We start from the raw sequence: 23876 nt of genomic DNA on the forward strand, positions 1-23876 counted from the left end.
GCCCGGCCCGGCCCGCGCGGGCGGCCCCGGAGGCTCCGCGGGGAGGCGGGCCGCGGCGGGGGGAGGCCGCCGGGCCGCAGMGCCTTGCGTGCCTGAGGCTACGCTCAGAGTCCGTAACTTCCAGCCGAAAAAGGGCAGGAAAAGCTGAATGTGCACGCACTCCCGGCTGCCCGCCACGGTTACGAGCCGCGTGGGTTGCCTCTCCGCTCCCCCCAGGCTCTTCTGCTGCGCACGGCGCTGTCCAGGCACAATTTGTCAGAAATCCAGGCACCAACATCCTTTAGTCCACGCTAATATTTAACCACTGCTGTCACAAGCCTAGGTAAGCACGTCCTCGAGACCCTCGGCAATGCCGGTGAGCTGTGCTCCAGCTCRCCCAACAGGGCGACGCAGGAGCGAGAGAAGCGCCCCGCTCGCACCAGCTCCGGGGATCACGCAGCTGCGGCGGCCGGCAGCGCTCGCGTGCACCAGTGCCTGCTGGAAGCGTGCCCTTCTGCCTATGCTACGACCTCGCGTATCGAGCATGCCGTGGTGGAGAGACCAACGAAGGTGGTGCGATATCTCCGTATAAAAAGTGCACAGCAAACACCTTGTACAGGCCCATGCAGGCAGCACGCACAAGGATGAAGCATAGGGCTGGTACTGCCAACAGTGCTGTGTGAACGTGAGGTATAACCAGTGCCTAGCAGTCCCGTGTGTTACGAGCATTCACTGCAGAATATCACTGTGCACAGGAAACTCGTGCGCAGAACAGCCCCTTCATCCTCGCCAGCATGATCCAACTTGCTGTTCTGGCCGCCTGCTTGCTGGCCCAGGTGCATTAACGGAAGGCATTTACCTAATCCAGAGAGATATTTCTTGGAGCTTGATACAGATGCAATGAGGGTTGATGGCTCCCCACAAATCTTCCAATTAGCTGCTCTTCCACTGAGTTCCATTCCTGTTGTCCTGGGAAAAACCGCTTCAAAGAACCAAGGAGTTAATTTTACTGACAAGAAGTCATATTATGCCAAAAAATGGAGATATTAAGGACTGATCAGCACAGCAAAACAATGTAAAGCATTACCAGACAGCTACAAAAGCAGATAACCCCTTCACCTAAATTTTGAAATCATCTGCACCAGCTTCTCCTCTTGCTCATACTCCTCCTTAGAACAGAAGATTCTCAACTCCTAATTCCAAATGGGGATGCCTGAATTTTACTGCTGGTAGCACAATAAAAGCACACTGCAGCCATAAAGAAAAGGAGGTGTCATATGTTCTCAAAAGGGAGTTGATATGCTGTCAGAAAAGTATCTGTACCATGCACCAGCTCTTTCCCCACTGCTGTGGAAGCGTTCAGAAAACAACAGCAGGGAGCATCTCCTAGCTTCAGCTGTGTCAGCACATTATAAGCACATCTGGGCAGTARGGATTCTGCAGCACATTTCATTGAGGGAATGAGGTAATGCAGCAGAGGCCTAAAATATGCCTGAAACATCAGGTCAAAACTTGTATTTCTAAGAAGCACTTAGGGCCAACAAGCCTATGAAAAAGTTAGCACTCACAGCTCCTTACAGCTTGACATGAAYGTACTAAAGTGGGAAGGGGGTGGTGAGAAGAGAAGGCAAAGAAGATGGTCTCTTTTGGAGATACTGGAAAGCATAAACTACGGAAGTCACAACAGCTGAAGTGAGCACATTCACCCTTTTCGGTCTCCTTACATGAAGACACTCTTCAGGTGAGAGATATCCGTAATCCCCTTCAGTCCCTGTGAGGAAGGGAACATGTTGCTGCAGCAGGCACAATAAACCCTGTTCCAGACACACTCCTCCTTTCTCCTGCCATTCTCTCTTCTGCTCATTCCTGTAGGCCTCTAGAAAGTCCCAGCTCCACCCCCCCGCTTTAAGCCCTTCTACTCCCCTTTTCTCTATCATCCTGTCTCCTCTTTCTTCATCTCCTGCCTCCCACCCACAGACATTTATACCTCATCTGCAAACACCTCTATCGATCTCATTCCAGATAAAAGAATGGTGATTTCATGAAGGGAGTTGGATTTATGGGCTGTCCACAGCCCAAAGGCTCGTTCTCTTCCTGACTTCTAAATATAGCTGCTGCAGAGTGTGTGTTTAATGGAGCCGTCAAGGAAGCATCAGAGATTGAGGCTGATGGATGGAGAGAAGYGAATGATTTGGAGATAGGTGTGGAGAGGGAGGCTCTATATTTAGAGAAGATGAAGCAACAGGACACTAAGGTGCTGGCTGACGGATCGGCTCAGAGAAATGGCAGGGGCAGCCCTTTGGGAGGAGCTGTGCAGCAGGGAGGCAGGAGCTTACTGACATGCATGCATCAGCACAGGGCAACTTGCAAAGGACAGGTGCAAATGGGGCAACAGGAATAGGGAATACAAAAAGCTGGAAAACTGACCTGGAAACCAAGAAGAGCATGTAGATGGATGCAGGCAGGCTGTACTCGAGCAATTCTGCATACTACTTGTAAAGTGCTTTTGTAAAGTTTTTAAAAGACAATTCTTTCTAGGTAAATCTGCCTAGTATATTAGATAAAAACATAGGAATATTAGCATCCCATGGCTGACCAAGAGAAGCCAGGACATGTCAAAGAAAATGTCATGGGAAAGAAGCAGCTTTCCAGTAAACTGACTGGATATAGAGCCCTGCTGGGCCACGGCTGATKGACAAGAAGCTTGAATGCTATTCCCACACATCATCCGGTACCTAGATTACCCCAATCCTCTTTCATCTCAGATAAGAAAAAATAGGTTGTAAATAGAGAAAATAAATCTTTTGGAATGTCTGGAATGGGAAATATACATTTTTATTTGTACAGAACATTGAATTTACATTTCTAAATATTATGCTTAATCTCATCATATGCAAGATTTATGCTTGTCTAATTATTCAACTGCTCAATTGCTTCTGTATCACAACAGACAATTTAACCTCTCAGAATGCCTGCTATTAATAGGCTAATATTGCTGATGACAGAAATATACCACACCAGTCAAGCMCAGGATTGTACCTTGCAGCCTGCGTGCCCCAACATGCACTTTACCTGACTGTTCAGAGGTTGAATGCACTTTGGGTCAGCATGACACAGATACCGGCACAGGAACACTGAATGAAGCATGAAAAGTCATTTTTTGGAAATGAATCTTTTTAATCATGTGATGCAGCAGCAGCAGGGACATCACAGTTATCACCAAAGTGTTACATAAAATCACCTGAGAGGTCAAGTTCACAGGAAACCCTACAGCCAACAAATAAATAAGGAGTCGAGGATGAGAGATAATATTAGACTCCATCCTTTTCAAAAAAAAAGGAGGGGTTTAAAATAGATACTCTATCCTAAAACTGAAGATCTACACTAAGAGCAGTAACATGCAAGTCAGAGGAGATGTGGTTTCAGGAATAGGGGAGGCTAGGGTCCGTATCTGTACATTCTTCAATACATGGACACTTCTTGTACCAATAGAGCCCTGGCAGGCTTGCACACGCTGTCTCAGTTTTGATGATCGCTTGTGGGAATACTGATTCCTCGCTTTCTGAACTGTCTCATCCACCCTGGTGGACACTCCTTCTTTTGATCCTGGAAGAGTTGCATATTCATGTGATGCTTCTGGTCAAGAGAAATGGTGGATGGTCGCATCTGCTTGCAGCATGTCAGACCATGAGTCTCTCAGATATTGTTCTCAGTAACAAGGGAGRGCTGCACAGTTCTGTCGGCATAGCTTGTGCTAACCAAAGAGACTGTTGGTGGCAGAACCCTAGAAGGGGATTTCAGAGCTGAGGAGGGGGATTTAGTAGAGACGAGCTTTGGTGCCATGTTAAGTTTGAGAACCAGTCCTCAGCCCTGCTAGTAAGTGAAGCCTTGCAGCCTCTGTTGCAGCTAAGTGAGTTCCCAGCCTTGGCCTTCCAGGCTGGTGTGCTCAGTGTGCACTGCTGACAGGCTGAGTGCTGTAGCCCATTGTGGATTTCACCCAYACGTCCCAAACAGTGCACTCAAGCACCTGACTCAGAGTAGGCTGATGAGCAGATGTCACCACAACTAAAACCTCTTCCAGGCTCTGTGCCAGTCAGCCAATCTGGCTGGGGCTGCCTTAGAGCTCTTATGCTGAAGAGAAAAAAAATAATTATTTCAGAAGAAATGCTGAACTATGCTGAGATGGGGGAAGGGCAGGCAGTATGAGAGATTAGGGAGGTTCTTAATGCTCCTCATTACAGRAAAGGAGCTGCTGAGGCAGGTAAAGCTCTGGAGCATATCAGCTGTGGCTATCATTGGGAAGTGCTCCTTTAGTCCTAGTGGGTTCAATTTAGACAGGGGGTCTGCATGCCAGCATCAGGTAACCTGRTTTCAAATGCATGAAAACATAGAAGCCCTTGAAGGAGACTCTTCCCTTTCTTACAGGACTGTCTGGAGAATAAACTAWTTCATATCCCTAGGGCACCTTGGTCTGTTGACTGAAAACAAAGAAAAKCCCAAGAATGTATTTGCCTAGTGATAAATAGTGTTACTATATCTTATGCAGAATGGTAACTAATTTACATTTTCCACATGACCAATCTTTACTCTGTAAAGTTCAAATACAACTTCCCTCTGGAAACGAAAACTTTCAGAAGCATTGCTGTATCATTCTTATTTTCATACAGTAATTTACATGCAAGATAATGATACATTTGGTGAAACTTTGGCCTGTGTTACAGATATGGTACAAGGAGATAATTGTACTTGTCCCTCCAGCCCTTAAATTATGACTTCTACTTGCAGTAAAATTATGCTTGTTAGAGTTTTCTGTTTACTTATAACTGAAAAAGTGCAAACAAAATGGAAGTCTACTGTCAAATGACCATGAGTTGGGGAGCAGCATCAGTGCATTACATCTCACAATGACTTAAATGAACAGTCTAAAAGGAATGGGAGATCAGCAAGCAAAACCAGTAACCTCATTGCCAAATGTGGCAGCAGGGTCCCAGAAAGTAATGTTCAGCAGGAGGTCTTTAGAGCTATTTATATCTAGTTTTACATAAATTCCTGCAACAGAAATATTTCCGGGAAGGGTCATCAAGGCACTTGTAGTCTCATCTCAGTAAGATGAGCCYTAAGCCCTCTGAGAGAGAACTCTAAAGTTTATCTTCATTTAGTTTAATGCTTAGGTACTTAGCTGATGAATAAACAAGGCAGTCAGTCCTCTTGCACAATCTCCTCAAAGGCTATGAAAAGTCCAAGAAAAGCAACCAGCTACAATCCCCAAGTATATTGCCCATTCTGAAGATACTATTCCTTGAACTCATCAACAGGACATTTCCTTCAGGAGAGGCCTGTAATTCCTCTGCAGCACAATGGAGGAGAAGAAAACCCTAATGCTGACCTTCACTTCTAGCTTTTCTTGATAAAACAAGCCTCTGAGGATCAGGAACTCCCATGAACTGCTAGTTACCTCCAGGAAAGACCAGCTGGGCTAATGGCTCCAACAGTGAAATTCTAGCTTAAATCCTGGTACTCCTATACCAATCATTCTGCATTAGGACAATTTGGGAATCTCAGCAAAGGCTCCTCCTTGCTTTTCAACAACTTCAGCAGCATGTAGGTTGCACAGACATGATCTATCAGGAGTCAGTTTGAGTTCTCCAAACCCAAGACCTAGGACATGCATAAGAAATGGGTAACTCAGAAAGCAAGGAACTATAGAGAGTAAAGACTGATACAAACACCTCCTGTATTGACAATCAAATTTGCTTTACCATGTCTCCAATTACTGCCTGGTATACATTACCTCTCTCTACACAGCTCTCCTCCCCTCTAGGGAGGAAAAGCCCATCTTTGTTGCATAGGAATCCCCATGAGACAGACTTCCCCCATTTAAATGAGCCATAGAGCACGTGAGATGCAGCCCTGCTGATACAACAGGGTGCTGATTTCCTCAGCAAAGTACAGGACAGCCATTTTCACTCAGAGCACTTGCACAAAAAATCACTATCCCACCATTACAGGGAACTCCAACCCTGCAACCAAATGCTGAGAAAATACAGTGTAAGCCTGAGCTRTATTCATAGCTCCAGAGAAAAAAGGCAGTTTAGAAATACGTCRGGCAGTGTGTCAATCAAAGGGGGATAGAGACAGCAGGGGAGAGCATTTAATGGTACCAGGCACAGCAAGAGAGAAAAGGATCAGAATTTCTCATGTCCACCTGTGAGGTACATGGTTAGGTCAAGTATATTTCTGTGAAGCAGATGGTGTCTGCTTTGAACATAGTTAAGAAATGCCAGCACAAGGATACTTAAATGTTAATCAGACCCCTTTATGTTGGGCTGATTCCCCACTTTCTATTTCTTTTCTTTGGAAAAGAATCTCCCCCTACTTCTATWGTATCCCCCAATCTGCACTTATTTWTCTATGCTTATGGGGGTATAAAAGCAGCAGAGAACATTAAAAACTTTCACCTTTCTCATCATGCTTTCAGAAAGTGCAGATGGGTCATGTACAAACTTAACTGATCCCAAACATTGTCCTTCAGTGCTACACAGATGAATTAGTGGTTTTGGTTTTGTAACTTAGGCTCCAAAGTACTGTTTCAAAAGTGGTTCGGGCACTCAAGAATAAGATAGTTGTATTGCAGGTAACACAAGAGACACAAGAGGGCAACACAGAGGTGAAATTTTTTCCACTCCCAGCCACCGTGCTGGTTTAACCAGCCCCSGTTCAGAGTCCTCATCTCTACCTGGCTGTGCCCAAAACCTGAAACTCCTTCCAGAGGGAGTGATTTACACATATGCACATGCTTAGGTATAAGACATCTCCTTGCTCCGAATTCTTTCTCCCCTTAAATCTCCTATCCATGCTTGGCAGAACTGGGTACAAAGGTGCCTAATCTGTGARTTGTTGCATTACCATAATCAGTGAGCCCAGCTAGAATTCTAGATATTTARGTGTTTTTGTGGCAGAAATGCAGGCATCTACTTGGCTAGGCAGATTTTTATGTTCGTGGTGGACACCTAAATCCCATTTGAAATGCAATGTAAATAATCAAATCTCTTTCCAAATTAGGACCGGAGTGCAGAGCTTAGCTGCTGCCAGCATGTTGACAAAGACTTGTTTCCCATCTCACCCAAGCTTTAGCCAACCCAGCTCTAGTTAGGCTAAAACCTCCTACTCATTTATCTTCTCTGTCATTTCTGTAAGCTTTTATCACGCGCAGTCTTTCCTTCCCCTCACTAATGTTCCCTCCCTCCCAACCCTTTCTCTAAACTGCTCTTTTTTCACTCCAAGTTTTGTTCCTTTAGTGCTTACTCTTCTTCCACATGTAGCACAAGCCCTTTTGCAATTTTTCTGCCTCTCTTCTCCCTGAACTTTCTGGGCCTTGTGGGAAGGACACAGCATGGAYGAGCTTTAGTGGGAGAACAGGTAGAAATGCAAGGCAGCCAGTTGACAATGAGAAAATAAACACAACCATTTCTTGTCTTTCCCTCAGCCTCTGCCATTATCATTGACTACCGTCCAAAAAAGGGTACCAAAGCCTCTGCACTGAACAACTGTCCTATGATTCCTGAGGCCCAAAAAGGTAGGATACACAGCAATGACCTACTCAGTGATGAGCCAGAAGAGTCTAAGGACAATGATGAAGAGAAGGAAGCCAAAGCAGACGTGGTGCTCTTAAAGAGGGCATAATACCAGCAGTACACAGGCTATTTTCYAAGCTCAAAGGCTCTTTAGGCCAATTTCCCCACTCTCTCTCATTTCAGTAGCAGACCCAAATCTCAGGAAGTGCACAGACCACTACCTATCACAGATTCACTATACTCAACACTCCTCAGACTAGTACCTTTTATCCAGGCTGTCTCATCTCCAGACTTTCTCTGGAATTCTCCATTAAGAAATGCTACAGCTGCCCACTTGCATATTTCATACCCTTCAAATCCTCTAACATACATAAGCCCCAGAAGTCTAACAGGATTCATGACTGATTGGAGAGAGCTGTTTAATACCATCATCTTCTAAGAGCAAAACCTGTCACAGATCCCCTTAAGACTGTGAAATTTTCCAGGCTAGAAGTTTTCCTCAGGTAACTCTCTTACTTACATCTGRGGTATCTGGTGAAAAGAATTTAAGGTCAAGAACTAGGAGATAGTTACCTGTTCTGCAGCCAGCTGTATTTTCAATTGTATAATCTAAGGTCTACATGTTAAAAATATCCTTCCTTCCCCTCCCACTCCCTTCAAAGAACCCCAAAATATATGCAAGAATGTATATTAAGACAACCTAACTGCAGGGTCTCCTTCACTTTCTTAGTAACCCTTCTGWCCATACTGTCTTACAATTTTCGTCTTTTCTATTAGTCTTCTATCTCTTCTCCTTCTGACTCTACCCCTCAACACTGATTTCATGGAGGTTATTTTCAAGTACCTTTAAAAAAGTTCAAGTTGTCTGAGGTGCCAGTTCTGCATAAAGAATGATGATCCTATGTCATTCTMACAAGGAACTTTTCAGCTTTTCCATGTAATAAAAAGAGCAATAAAAATCATTCCCATTGGACAACTAAGATGTGACATTATGTGCAYCTGAACAGATGCACCAATACCTGCTGGGGCTGACCTGCTGGAAAGCAGGTCTGTAAAGAAGGACCTGGGAGTCCTGGTGAACAGCAAGATGACCACAAGCCAGCAATGTGCTCTTGTGGCAAAAGCAAACAWTGTCTCCTGGTCTGCGTTAGGCAGAGCTCTGTTGGCAGGCCAAGGAAGGTGATCCTTCTCCTCTGCTCAGCACTGGTGAGGCCACATCTGGAGTGCTAGGTCAAGTCCTGAGCTCCCCAGGACAAGAGAGACATCAACATACTGGAGTGAGTCCAGCGAAGGACTATCAAGATGATTAAGGGGCATCCATCAAATGAAGAAAGGTGGAGAAAACTGGGAATATTTAGCCTGCAGATGCTCTACCTGGAAAAGAGAAGGCTCAGGGACTTTATCAATGTGTATAAATATCTGAAAGGAGAGTATAAAGAGGATGCGACCATACTCTTCTCAGTGGTGGCCAGTGACAGGAYGAAAGGCAATGGGCATAAACAGAATCACAAGAAGTTCTGTCTGAACTTAAGGAAAAATTTCTTTACTATGAGGGTGACTGTGCAGTGGAACAGGTTGCCCAGAGAGGTAGTAGAGTCTGCATCCTTGGAGATACTCAAAAGATATCTGGAGCCTYAATATAGGCTATTATCCTTGCTGTACAGTTTGCTAAAGACTAACTGTTACAAACTCATACATATTTGTCTTGCAAAKCTTTGGCCTTTTTTTCAGTAGCATTTTTGGGTAGGTTTTTAATATTCATGTTAATTGTATGAAAATACAGATAGATTACATACACTTAAAGATTCTCATTAACTGTCTTTTGCAAGAAGTCTTTGTCATCTGTTATTTCCAATTTCAGATAAAATAYGGTAAGTTTTTGTAGCCACAGGAAGATTCTGGGAAAGAGTCAGTTTTCTATTCCTTTTCAGTTTAAAAATTGCTCTTAAGACAAAATATTGGTACTTTTCTAGTTAAACAGTATAGTAAGGACCAACTGGAGAATATGGGCAGGGGACAAACACAAAGTTAGAGAACAAAGCATGACAAATGCTGAGGCTGTCTTCAGTAATAGGGTCCCTCCAGAAGAAGCAAGACCTCCATTTTATAGCACTGAATCTTCACTCAAATCTTCTGTGCCAAATACACATGGCCATCCCAGTGCTTGCCAGCTGTTTCACTCTTATGGAATAATAGCACTTTRGTGATATTTATGCTTCTCATCCTTGACTTCTGCAGACAGAGGCAATGTGCCCTTGCCTTCAAGGAAAGCTGCCTGCAGAAACCTTTCAGGCAGCTGATCCAGCTCCCTGAAGCACACCCAATGCCAGCTTGAAACTCACTGGAAAGATTTCAGGGTCTCAAGACAACCCTACAGTGCTTGGATGAATGCAGTTTTGTATCTATACTTGGCATGAAGATGACAGAGAGTAACAGTCCCACTAAAAACTGCCTATTACTAGTAGGGTCAGAATTCTGGAGTAAACAGCACCCACAGAAGATATGATAATGGCCAGGCCTGTGGTTTTAGTGGCCAAAATACTCAGGACAGCCTGCACAGTAGTTCTGGCTATGAAGTGAACTTTAACAAAAGTCTGAAATGCCCTTTCTAGAGTTCACAGAATATGCAAATGCAGACTTAGCTAGGCTATCCAGGGGTGGCATACATTATAAATGAAGAGTGTCTGATCATCTGGCAGAATGAAAAACACCAGAACACATCAAAAGCATGTTCTTTTGCCTATAGCATCTAATTTTCCTGGGTCCAGAACTCAAAGCCCAGCTTAACTAGGCCTTCAAGTGGCAGTCAGGATCATCCAAGATGGAAAGGAAGGTATGTGACAGAAAATTCAAGTCCTTTTTCAGAATCTAGTACTATGCCTATTTTTAGAGCTGCAGGTTTTAGCAGGGGTAGGAAAATACCAGATGGCCTTAGCAGGGTCCATAATGACCTCACTGACAAACAGGGTCACTTTAACAGAAGCTATATTGCAACAGACATCCAAGATGACATATGTTCCCACTGCTCAGAGTGTGCAAAAGATACAGGAAATCTGATGTGGCACAGAAGAGGCCCTGAAATGATACTCAATAAAGCCCACAGAGAATGGTGAGCAGTCTTCCCATGAGGGTCATGCCTCAGTGAAAAGCTTTCTCTYTGATGAAGAGTACTATCCCAACACATAGTCAAGAGAGGGGATCAGGAAGTGTAAAGAGGGGAAGCTGACAAGTGACATTTGTCCCTCCTGTAAAAACTATTGCCAAGCTAAGACCCACTGTCAGCCCTATCAAGCTGGAACTTGGTACCAGCTACAGAGAATGGAGATTCTGGCAATGTGGGCACCCACTGGGCCATTGAGGATGGTGGCACTGCCAGTAGTACAGGAATCAGAACTACAGCAAGTCTAGAGAGAGTCATTCGCGTTTCTGTTTGATGATCCTCAAACGTTATACTCCTTCCATGGAAGRAGAAGTATACTTGCATCACGCTGACTGTAAGAGGAGCTGTGGAGAGCAATGGACAAGGGACAGATCTTTGAGWTATAAATGTAAGCATGACAGCTGAGGATTCAAAAGGCAGTGTTATAGTCACTTCTAGGTGAGGCTTAGCAAAAGATTGGCCATTACTTTAAGATTCAGCAACAAGAAATAAAAGGACTGATGTGGCACTCTCCAACTTGGCCAGTGAATGGGGAAGGAGCCTCAAGTCTGATAATGAGAAATAATGTGTTGCTGATTCATTATGCATTTGATGTCAAGAACATGGTACACCTGCAGAGGGATATCCCTGGAGAGCTTTCATCAGGTCTCCTCACTCAGGGTGCTGATATGGAGTAATTATGACCCTTGTTCTTTGGCTTAGTCCATGGCACCAGAYCCACAGTATCATGACTGGCACCAAAGAGTGGCGCTCGCCCATGCACCTTGGTGACTTACAGGACTGCCCAGACAGAGCTTGGCATCTGGGAGTCTTTGCATGTTGATAAACACCAATGGTCAGTGCAAAAGCCAGGACAGATACTTTGAACAGAGAGGAACAGTGTGCTAGCAAAGACTTCATTTTCTCCCCCCAGGAGAGAGCATCAAAACCATTGTTTTATTAAGCCTAACAAACACAGCCTCCATGAATTTATCTAACTTCTTTTTTGAGCCTTTAATCCCCATAACCTACTGTGGCAATGAATTCCATAACTATGCATTGTGAGGAAGAAGTATTTCATTTTGTTGGGTTAAGTTTGCTGCCTCATTTCATTGACCATTCCTTAATTCTTATGTTAAGAGAAACAAGAAGTTAYCATTCAATTTCTGCATACCCAGGTRTTTCAGACTTCCATGATATTCTCCTGACAATCTCCCCACACTTTCCTCAGTTTATTCAGTCTCTTCTCATCTGGAAACCATTCTGTGGCCCAACACTGGCAATGTCCATCTGCTGTAGACCTGCCTGTTTACTTCTATCCCCTKTCAGTTAATTAAAAGTAGCCTTTGAGAAAGCCTATCTAACAGCTTTTTGAAAGCCCAAGTACAATATATCAACCTTCATTCCAATGCTTATTGACTCCTTCAAAGACTTGTAGGACATCTAGTGCACTTCCCCCTGCAAAGTTTTGAAAATGAGGAAAAGTCAATAAAAGGATGCCTCTTTCTTTTCTTTATTCTAGTGTCCACTAATCTGCATGATAAAAATAAATAAATAAATAAATAAATAAATCAGGCTTGCTAGTCTTTATATCCTGGCAGTGGTACTGGTCTATTATACTAATGCAGAAATAATGCAGCTAAGGTCAAACTTATTAAGCAATATTTGTTCTTTTCCTCATACATAGAAAAGATGATGCATACTGATTTTGTAGCTTTTATTCTAGCAGTAATTGTAGAAGATGCTAAGCAACAACTACTACAGGCGAACACCTTAAAATTAGCAGTTCTGGGTAAGAGTTCTTAGCTAGACTCTTAACTCAYGTTCTCTCTGAATATAAAATTTTCAGTAAGCCTTGGAACATTGAGGAAGTAACTGAAGACAGGAAAAAAGCTAAGCAAGCGCAAAATTTTTAAAGCATGCACACGAATCTTGTAGTTAAGGCACAAGATTGACACTGAACTTCAGGAACACATAAAAGTCTATAAGAGCTTGATTAATTAATAACTTGATTAGATTGCTCATTTTGATATTACTCAAATGGGTCAGCTGGAACATAACAGCATTGCTGTATCATGTTTTACCTCCTGAGTACACAYCACAAACCAGTTAAAAAGTTACAGATCACATCCAGATTGCCTAAAGAGACACTGCACTAACTAGTACTCCACACTTAACAGTGAGATTCCTGGCCCCAGCAGGGCCACTGTACCACCCAAGTTCTCCATGTGGTTAGTGGTTAGACAAGCTCTGCTGGAGGCCTCCAGAGGATGATTCACCCTTTGAAGCAGGATTTGAGTTGCCCTGCCCTGCATAACAGAGCTTCCTGGAGCAAACTTCTAGGACATTTTCACTTTTACCCATTTGGGATTCAGACTGTCCAGGCATCTATGAGGACAGGCACCTAATTAAGAGCAATGACTCTACCCTCAAGTATGTAGCAACTCCACACAGCAGGTGAGAGAAGCTGCCCATGAACTGGAAATGTTGTAGCTAGCCCCTCTTCAGTTGGAGAGAGAGAGAGAGATGGACAGATAGACAGAAGGAAAGTGCAGCTCTGGCATCCTAAAAGTAAATCTCCATGGAAGAGTCTTGTGGCTGTATGAAAGGCYCCCCAAGCCCTGGTACTGAAGCTGAGCACTGTGCTGCCAGGAGTGAGAGCCAAAGGTGATGGAAAAAGCGCATGTAGAGCCTGGCTCCACTGCAACAGTGGCATCACTCAGCAGAGGCAGAAACAGGGGTGTGATGCAAGCTCCTAGAGCTGATTCCACATCCTTATCCAAAGTCTGTCTAAGGTAAATGTAGTAAATACTCTTGGAAATGGAGAAAAGAATTCCAAGTAATCCACTCAGCCCTTCTCAGCAGAGCGCTCCATCCTTGCACTGGAAGTGCTGTTACACTCATGAGTCTTGTGGGACAATGCTCACAGCTACCTAACACAAGGTTTTCTTAAAAGCTGATTAAGGTTTGATTCTGTTCTTAGTGCAACAGAGACTGTTGTGAAAAGTTAGGTCCATAAGCTTGGTGAAATGATATTTATAATCTAGTTACAACTCTTCATTAAAAGATGTTTTGTTGTAGTTCTGATATATAAAATCTTGTATTCATAAACTAGACAGACATGTTGCAAGCTCTAAAAGATAAGAAAGTTGACTAAAAAATAGAACTATACAAAGAAAGGATTTCTATTAGTTTAAGGTTGTTGAGATATAGATAGAAAATAGACACAGAACATGGGTATAAACACTGGGAAGTGCACAGTACAAAAAAAGTTGGAAGATATTAGCAACTAATAAAGTTACCTTCAAAATATTAAAGGAAATTGCTTAAAAAGGCAGAAATTCTAACTTATCTGAGCTAATATCAAATATAGTTCTTTAAATGAACAATAYGCAAAACAGCCCAAACCAAAAGTGAACAGAAAATGCTAACTACTGTAATTTATATAGTATCAACAGACAAAGCAGAAAACTTACAAAGCCGAAAATCAAAGTGGTCAAGCTCCAAATGACAACAAAAAAGACTGCCTTCTTTCAAATATTCCAGAATAAGGGATAGATAAATCTAAKTTCATCATGTAGAAACTGGTGCTTTGTTGAAACAAAATGTGCAGAATTCAGATTTTTGCCATTTAAACTGTCCATAGACAAAATTTACTTTCCTCACAGGCTACAAGGCACAAGCAATAGCAGTGATAAAGTCTTCATTCCRGAGTCTCTTGCTATTTATGTTTTGTGATGTGAATGAAATAACCCTGTTAAGTCCAATTTTTTCTGTGGGATGCCAAATAGTTTTCACTATGTAATGCTACAGATTATTTTCTTTTATAAGCCTGAATAAATCAGCTCAAGAAAAACCACTGCAAGAARTCACTTTTTTATATTTCAAATTCCRTTGCTGAYTGAACAATTCAAATATCAGCCTAAGAGTGCTTTAAGATATCTTCATCCACACTCCTTGGAGACATACTACAACTGTAATAAAGGGGTGCTAAAGCATTGATAAGAGGTTTATAAGTATCTGTAAAAGGAAATCTTGGTACCTGATGGTCCCTTCCAACCTCAACCATTCTGTGATTCTGTGTATAGTTCCTTGATAYACCAGCTTAACCTCAATCCTATTTATAATTATCACTTTAAGGAATATATTTGAATTCTCAATAAATGACTAGAACATTTGTTAGTACCTAGATTTCATTACTAATCTACTCATTATACATAAATGTTTTTGTTGGCAAGTGGTCCAATCAGTATGAAGTGTACTGATTTCAGACACGTTAAAGTAAAAGAGCATCTGAAAAAAATCTAACGTCAAAATAGTAAGTTCCAGTGCTGAGATAGGAGGAAACAGTAAAAATGCACTACAACAATACTGGCAGATCTATTAGATCGCACCTTTAAAATCTAAGCTGCATGTCAGGATGTTCATAACATTGACCTTTATTCTTGACTGCAAGAGGAGATCCCCAGCAGACTACCAGATTAATTAAAGTGAGGAACAAAGTTCAGAGTAACAGAGGGAATCGAGGTTAGAGGCAGCACAGCCAGATAGGAAGCTTAATCTAAGCAACAAGGCAGTGGAGGCAGGATCAGGCTTGGAAGAAGGTCAGAAAAGGAAAAGGAACTTAAGAAGATTTTTTCAAATGCTGGATGAAGCAGCCCGAGGTCTCATTCCCACACTGTGWATGGCACACAGCACATGCTGCGGGGGAGAGGAGCCCTGCTTGGAATTCTGGACAGCACACTGGGCCTGCAGGGAGATGGGAGGTTATCTCAGCTGTTAGATGATGGTTTTAATTTGCACACTTTTTCAGCAGCAGCTGGCTGGCCTTGTCAATCAATGCTCCATAATCTACAGCTCCTATTGTTATCAGGTCTTCAGCCTTTTCTGCACATGCTCCTGCACATTCATGTGCTGCATGCACAACACCAGCTGAGACACCAGTCAGCTACGAAAAGCTGAACACAAGCTTCTTAGCTATACATGAGGAAATTCTGATTTGTCATCCTATCAGGGAATGGTCGGTCACCTTCTGAACAGGTCAAATGAAAAGTCTCACCTCTCTCCAGCCTAGAGACCATGGTAACAGCAGATACACTTCTTTTATCATTAACAAGGAAACAATTTCAAGGCGCAGATCTATTCTCACCACCACACCTCCACACAGTAAGTTCCCCTTTGTAAAGTTTACCCATACCAACTATCACGGTACTCCTGTTCTAGCCTCCACAACTTCTGCACTTCTAAGTCTACAAAACACTTGGCTCCAGATGTCCCCTGCCTCCTTGAAACATACATTAGGCTGCACACATATCTCTCTATTGTGGTTTACCACTTCCTCCCACRTCTCCTGAGCAGAGATTAAAATTTAATTTAAAATGTGTTTTTATTGTGTGTGAAGTATCAGGTTATTAAACTTCTTTAACTTCTCTCTGAATAAAAAAAGACCTAAAGAACTGATAGTAGCCCCTCTGCTTGAAAATTTTTTATCCTGAAGTAATTGACTAAAAATTTTAAGTTACACCTAATACTTTCCAAATCCCTCAAAAGAAGCATTCCTAGATCCAACAAGATCCTTGTTGCAAATGAGGGTGTTAGGGAAGGGTAAGACGTGTGCAAAGCAGTCARTATGACTACCAACATTACTTTAATTGAAGTAAATGAGTAGTCTACACATAGAAACAAGTTTTGAAGGCAGACAGATGAGACACACATTTCCCATAAACACACATCTTCTGGCCTACTAATTCCAGCCTTCCCATCCCATTATCTTATACATCAATAATATTTCTCGAACCTCAAAGGACAGAAATCCCACAGACTCTCTGGGACCATATTTCAATGTTTGACCATCCTCAGGGTAGAAAAGCTTTTCCTTATTTTGAGTCAGAAYGTCCGTTGTTGCACCTTGTGCAGGTTGCCTCTCATCCCATCACGTGCACCTCCAAGAAGAGTCTGTCTCCACCATCTCTCTCCACTCCCACAAGGCAGCCGCAGACAGCGTCAAGGTCTCCCCTTCACCATTCCTCCTTCAGGCTCAGCCCACCCCGCCTGCGCAGCTTCTCCTTACCTGCCACCTCAGCAGCTTCCTGGCATCAGCCCCAGGATTGCAATGCCTTCTGGGGACCCCCAAACTGGACTAGTGTCCAGATGGGTCCCAGCAGTGCCAAATGGAGGGGAGCAGCCCCTGCCCTTGCTCGGCTATTGCAGCCCAGGATGTGGTCAGCCTTTGCTGCAATGGCATGCTGCCAGCTCTGGGGCTAATGAGGTCCCCAGCACCCTCAAAGCCTTTTCTGCTGGTCTTTCCCAGCCTGCCTTGATACATGGGGTTATTCCAGTCCAGGGACAGCACTTGGCATTTTCCTTTGCTGAACTCCATGAGGCTCCTGTTGGCCCATTTCTCCAGCTTGTGGAGGTCTCTCCGAACAGCAGCCTTGCCCTCCTGCATATCAACTCCTCCTCAAGTTTGATATCACCTGCAAATTTGCTGATAGTGAACTCCATTCCATCATTCAAACCATTAATAAAGACATTAAATGTTACTGGTCCCAGTGTCGATCCCAGAGGGACATCACTGGTAACTGTCTGCCAGTTGGACTCTGTGCTGCTGGTAACCAGCCTTTGAATCGAGTAATTCAGCCAGTTTTGCACCCATCCTACCATCCGTCTACCCAAACCAGGTGTTACTAATCTGGCTGTAAGGATACTATGGGAGACTGTCATAAGCCCTGATAAAAGTCAAGGTATATGACATGACATCCACTGGTCTCTCCTTGTTCACAGAGGTAACTATCTCAATGTAGAAGGCAATCAGGTATGCGAAGCATGATTTCCCCATCGTAAATCCACGAAGCTTGTTCCATGCTTCTGCTGCCCTGCTTCCCTCACTCCTCCTATCCCAAGCCCTGCATTTTGTTTTGCTTATTTTCCCCCTYGGCAAGGACTGAGTCCTGATTGCATGCTGAGTGGCTGCTGGTTCATACATGATGATGAGGCAGCCAGCAGGCTAAGCAGAAAAGGTTCACACAGAAGTCTTTTTCCAGGCACCACTAACTCTACAGACTAAAGGAGAAGACAACTTAACTCACATGGTAGCATGGTAACCCTTTGAGTAAGCCACCTTTTAATTCCTYACCAAGCACACACAGCACTGTGTGCATGTGCACAGGCACGCACATGCTGAGGTTGAAATTCACTCCCAATTTGACTGCAGTCAAGTGTTTGCATGCCCATCTTTTTGGTAATCATTCTGTAACTTCATACAAAAAAGCCAGAAAAGTAAAACAAGCATCTTCCCACAGAGCCTCGCTGATGGATTGTTCTCTAATTCTTGAGGGCTATGCTCACACTGCTTTGAGACTCCCAACACATTACCTAAGGCAGGTGCTTCTCCAGGAGTTCCTTCCCTTAGACAGGTACTCCCTCTCAAAAAAAGAAAAAAAGAAAAAAAAAAAAAAAAAAAAAAACTCATCCACCTAATTCAGAAAACATAGTGTATAGACTAAGCACTCAGGGCTTTTCATTTTAAGCCTTAATGTTGGAAGTTTAGCTAAGACAGAAATTTTTTTTTCCTCTTCTGCTCTCCACACTTCTTATCCTAGTGCAGCCCTTCTTAAAAAAAAAGATACCTGTTAAAAGTATGTGCCCTTATCCACATGACTGATAAACTAGGCTGTCTATTGCAATGAACTATGCAGGTGCTATCTGGGAATCACTACAATGAAATCCATGAGACCCAACCCATACAAATGGCCACAGGAGACACCAGTGGCGACAGTATCTCACCCATGAGACTACAATCTGGTATCATTCACTCTACAAACTATCCACATTTTCACTATGGGTGAGTTGTATCTCCATGACAGGTTCAGTACTACTCCAACTTCACTTTAACATAAAAATCTCCAGAAGAGAATGTCCATGAGTCAAATTAGACTGCAAGCTGCACCAAAAAAAAAGTGGTGGTGGGGGGGGACAGAAGGTGGAATAGGTATCTTGTCCCTTCCCACGTAGGATGCACTAGAATAAAGTTATGAAGTGGAAAGCAAAACAAAACAAAAGGAAAAGGACTCCCATCCAGGAGGAAGTCAATCAATTCACYCAAGGAAATTAAAAAGCTGTATTTCATTAAGGTACCAAAATCCTTCACAATCCTCCTCCTCCTCCTCCGAAACCTACGCATTGCATCACCTGAGGTTGATGTCAAACACAGTGAAGAACAACAGTGCCCTCTACCAAAAGAAAGAGCCAACAACTCCTGCAACTTACCATTCTGAGCCCAAACAGCAGGGAAGAAACACCCATGCTAATACAACATAGACTCAAATTGTGCTCTGGAGAGCACACAGTTCGGGTTCGGACTAAATCGCAATTCAGAACTGCTCTTTGGCACTGGGGGCCAAACATGCATACAAACGCTTCATGTTCTTTAGTGATAGTTTGCTCTGCTGTCTTTGATGTACCAGGCTGGAAAATACTCCTGACTCTCTTAAAAAACACAGCAGGAGTGGATGACACAGGAGTACAGTGACTCCAAACATTCTCTTACTCCCTTTATTATATCATCTGCTCTTCTAGTATCTGTCCTGACCACTAGGAGAGACAGTAAGGGGACAGGCTCAGCTGACAAGATGTTATCATCATCAACYTGTGAATGATTTTTGAGGGATGTAACAATCATTATTAGAATTTTAAAACTTTTCCTACATAAGAAAATCAATTATTGACCAAAAAGATGGTTCAAGCTCTTTCTTCATGGAAGTCTTTCCACAAGAGGAACAAGTCATCACAGTTCTACTGCCTTCACTGCTATCCCCAAATACCAAGTAACTGAAACCATTCCCCTCCATTAGAGAGGAACAAAAGTCAAAACACCCCCTCCTTAATTTTTTTTTCTTTTCCTAGAAAAATAAGAAATGTTAAAGACTCTATTAAATGCACTAGGACTTAACACAGTTTCATGTAACAGTAGGTGAAATGCTATGATGATAGAAAACAACAGAAAATCTTCATACAAATAATTAAGCAGACCACCACCAATAAGAATAAAGGTTTCTGTCATTCTAGGCYATGCATAACACAACTGGTTCACTGGACATTACTGGCTAGTCACATCTTTCTAAAGGAATCAGAGATAAAAACTGAACAATCTGAAAAAGATACTCATGCTATGGTTATTAGATACCAGGATTAGGCATAGCGCTTGGTCAGTCACTGCCCTGCATAACATGCACTTCCTTTGCAACCTAAATCACAGCCCCTGCTCAGCAACAGAAGATTTCTGAGCTCTCCAGGTTTATATAGCTATGYCTCTGCTTCTCCCAACACAGAAGGCCTAGTCCTTCTTAGAGGAAGAAGGACTTCATCTATCCTGAAGACCAGGGTATTCTGCAGTGCACCCATCTCCTGGTCCTCTAACTGTCCAAACCAAGGCATCCTCAGAGAGCCTCAAGTCTCCTGTCTGCTTTATCCTCCCTGTAATCCAAGGACAACGGAGGAAGGAGACAGATATATGTCCATGAAGGGTTGGGAAGCTGCCACAGAAAAAAACCCAGAGCTAGTAGGTTTTAAGTGCCCTGCAGCCCACTAGTTTAGATATAGCCTAATTAAGTTTGTGGAGAGAAATGTAAGGTAGGTTCTTTGCAAAGCCATATTTGCGCAGAGAAAGTGATAATTAATAGGGAATGTTTCCTAAAAGGGATACCCTCCCCCAAAGAAACACAACTTGAGAGAGGCAAATAGTAGCAAGGTGACACCAAACAGTCTTGGATTTCTACCAAGGCCAGGTTCCAGGCTTGCAGGATATGGGGAGCTTATGCTCAATTATCACACCTTCTCTCAACCCATGTACAAGTTACTGTGACAACAGGCTGCTTGCACATATGCATCTCAAGTATTTGGCACATTCTGTTTCATAAAACCAAGCTTGCCATTCAATTTCTTAAGTATCATTTCCTAAAAGATCAGTGAACTCAATATAATAGGTGAGTTATGTTTCACTACTGAAATTGTGTGGAAAGGCAGAGTCAGGATTTACCACAAAAGGTGTAAGAATGTACTGATTTTGAAAAATGCAAAGGGGTGGGTGGCAGGGGGGGAGAGAGAAAGAGAGAGAGAGAGATGATAGCTCACAGTCAAATGATCCCGAATTGGACACCCACTCCCATGGGCCTGGCACATTTCGAGGCAGCATCRGTAAATGAACATTTTACAATGCCTGCAACCTGTCCCAAACAGACAGCCATTTTGCCTTAACTACAGTTAGTACACGTTCCTCAGCAATTTTATTCAGAATTACAGGCTCTTCTCCCATCATTTCCTTAGACCACAGACTCAGGAATATTCTATAATCAACCCAGAGTGAAATGAGTTGTGTTCAAAGTTGAGGCATGGACAGTCCAGTGACAACTTCAGCAGAAAGCTTTCTGACAATTAACAAGTTAYATCCTGAAAAATTAATACTCATATTTAATTCCACATATTGTGAATAGTCCCTCAGGATATCACTSAAAATTCCGTGTGCAAATTCAGCACATACAGAGCCCAAGCTCTAAAAGCTGTTAATCAGTTCCCTTCCCACACGGGATCTCGAGCTCAAGCCGTCGGTTTCTTTCTGATCACACAAAGGTTGTCTAGATTCTCAGTTTCTCTCACCAGAACAGCACAACTCCAACTAGCAAGCGCATGTATGAGAGGCAGAAGGAGACCAGTGTGAATTGAGTTTCCTGAAGACAGTGATCAGAATGATGCTGCATTTCAGATTAAAGGTTAACAGTTCCTTGTGCAATAGCACTGCTGTTTTCCTACGTACAGGACATGCCTTGCTCGATGCATCCTAGGCTCATGTTTGTCTTGTTCACAGGCATATTATGCAAGTTACAATCACCTTCTAAACCACTAACATACCTAACATTTTTTGTTTCAGGAAGTAAAATGTTAGCTCATAACAGAAAATCTTCTCAGCAGTTAAGTGCTAGATGCTGCATTTTATCCTGCTGAATTTCCTCATATTTCTATTACACCAGCTCACCTAGTTCTTTCAATAAAGTATTCTCATCTTACACCACCTCATAAGGAAASAGCAGCAGCACATTTTGGTTTTCTCATTGTCACAGCTATTAGTGAAAACAACTAGTAAGGGAAAATTTGGTTTTGAGATTCAATCACTCATCCAGTTTCCTCCTTCTAATCTCAACATGTGTCCCTCCAAACCCACCAATACTGTCTCTTATTAATCAGCCAGTGACACACCGCAAATTTCTAGTGCTCCCCTCCTTTTCCTCCAACTTTACTAATAATTTCCCACATAGAACACTCCRTTAAGCACTGTCCTGAAATACAAAAAAGCTGTAACTATCACATTTCTTTAGTCAATGCAATCCATCATCTTGGCACAAAAACACAGTAAGTCTGGCACAATTCATATCTGGATAAATAATGTTCAATTTTACCCCTTTTCCGATCTTTATTCATATCTTTCTTCCTTTCTTTCAAAATCTGTTTTGAAGACTTYTGTACCAGTGAAGTCAGAGTGACATACCTTGTGGTTGCCCAGAATGCTTTTCCTTGCTTTAGACATAAAATTTATTGCTATCTCATTTGAAGTCTTCGCTAATGTATCTGTGGTTTCCCATATTTTTTGAGAATTTTGATATAATTTGTTATTTTATAACTAAAGTACAAATTCCAGCATTGATCCTGCCTTTGTCTATCCATCCAACATCACCCATTTTGACATTCAGGCAAGTGATCAGTCAAGTGTTCAGGTGGATTTAGAGCTATAGCTAGCTAGCTTTGATCTTATCTCATTCTCACTCCTTAGCAGCCCTACATCTTCCTTCCGTATTCTTTTACTCACACAGCTGAAGAATCTATTATTATTTCTTTTAAAACTCTCCAAGGTTCAACTCAGCTGAGTTTTGGACAAATCTCATTTTATCTTTATGATTTCAGATTCCCCCRACATAGATTTCCTTGTAGATGAATCCTAGTCTCTGTTCTTTACAAGAATTTTCCTTATTCCTGGCAGCCTCTTTTGGATAGTCACATCTGCATTCCCTACCTGCATGTTCTTTCTGCTGCCTGGAACAAAGTTTGAGATAGCTTTTGTAGCTTTGATTTAAAATATTGACCTAAAATGCGAACTCTATTTTAACTCACTGAAGACAGTCAATTCCATTTACTTCACTATATTTTTCTTCTTAATCAAAAATAAAAATCTAGAATTTACTCATATTAACAAAGTATCYTGTATCATCCTTTTTCAAAACAATTTAAAGGTGTTTTAGTGCTCTTTGTTTATTTACAGTCTGTGCATCACATCCAGGTCCAACTCTCAGCTTTATCTTTTACTTCTATCTTTCCTTAGAGCATATGTGCTACTCTGCCATGTTCTCACTCATAACAGCTACTACACTTACTGAATCACTTGGTTTAGCTCCTTCTCTATGCTCAGGATCCTGGCATTTGTATGCCAAATATCTCAATTTTATCTTACTGCCCACCATCAATTTCACAGGCAGAGAAGACACAGTCTCTTCTTAAAATATACTATTTTACTGTTGCTTTCATCTGTCCCCTTGCCCGCTTTGCTGTGTTCCTTTAGGCAAAGATATRTCAACATCTATCTGATTTTCCTCCTTCTATACTAAAACTAGCAATATGGATTACTTAGCCTGTCCAAATCATCACCCCTCATTTCTTAGTTTAAAGCTGTCTTGATCTGATGGACCAGGTGTATGAGTAGATCCGTTCACAGGGCTCTCCTCTAAGCACTTTCAGAGATTGAATAAAAGGCTATTTGCCAGTACCTGTAGCTCTCCAAGAACGACTGTATGGATATGCCTGCGGCATTGCCTCTGCAGGCAAAGGGCTTGTTAGCTCTAGCAGAAGCCATAGGGGCCATGTCTCCTTCCCACATTTCTGGGCACATCAGGCAGCTCACACTCAGAGACCCTTGTGCTCTCTAAACCCCAAACTACAGGGTCCTTGGGGACATTCTGAGGATGAGAGAAGGAGAACAGAAGGTGGACACATATGTGGGCTGGACACGTTGAAAAACAGTCCCTGGCCAGTAACCTCTCCCTGACTAGCAGTGGCAGTACAGTCACCCAGATCCCAAGCTCCACCAGCAACTCTGCTATGGGATACTAAGATGATACTAAGATGTGCCTCTGCAGAATCGC

General features: G+C 42.7%; 1 protein-coding gene across 1 annotated transcript in view; it reads right to left on the bottom strand.

Annotated features, from left to right (window-relative positions):
- The window catches only part of LOC146591093 (SH3 and multiple ankyrin repeat domains protein 3-like), a 184340-nt gene that overhangs the window by 144665 nt on the left and 15799 nt on the right, over positions 1–23876 (bottom strand). The window contains exon 3 of the mRNA XM_085313471.1: positions 839–961. Coding sequence (XP_085169597.1) covers positions 839–961 — 123 coding nt within the window. The remainder of the gene's footprint in view (positions 1–838; positions 962–23876) is intronic.

This window comes from Rhea americana, unplaced genomic scaffold, assembly GCF_003343005.1.
Source record: "Rhea americana isolate MKP2758 unplaced genomic scaffold, rheAme1 scaffold_388, whole genome shotgun sequence".
Classification (NCBI taxonomy): Eukaryota; Metazoa; Chordata; class Aves; order Rheiformes; family Rheidae; genus Rhea; species Rhea americana.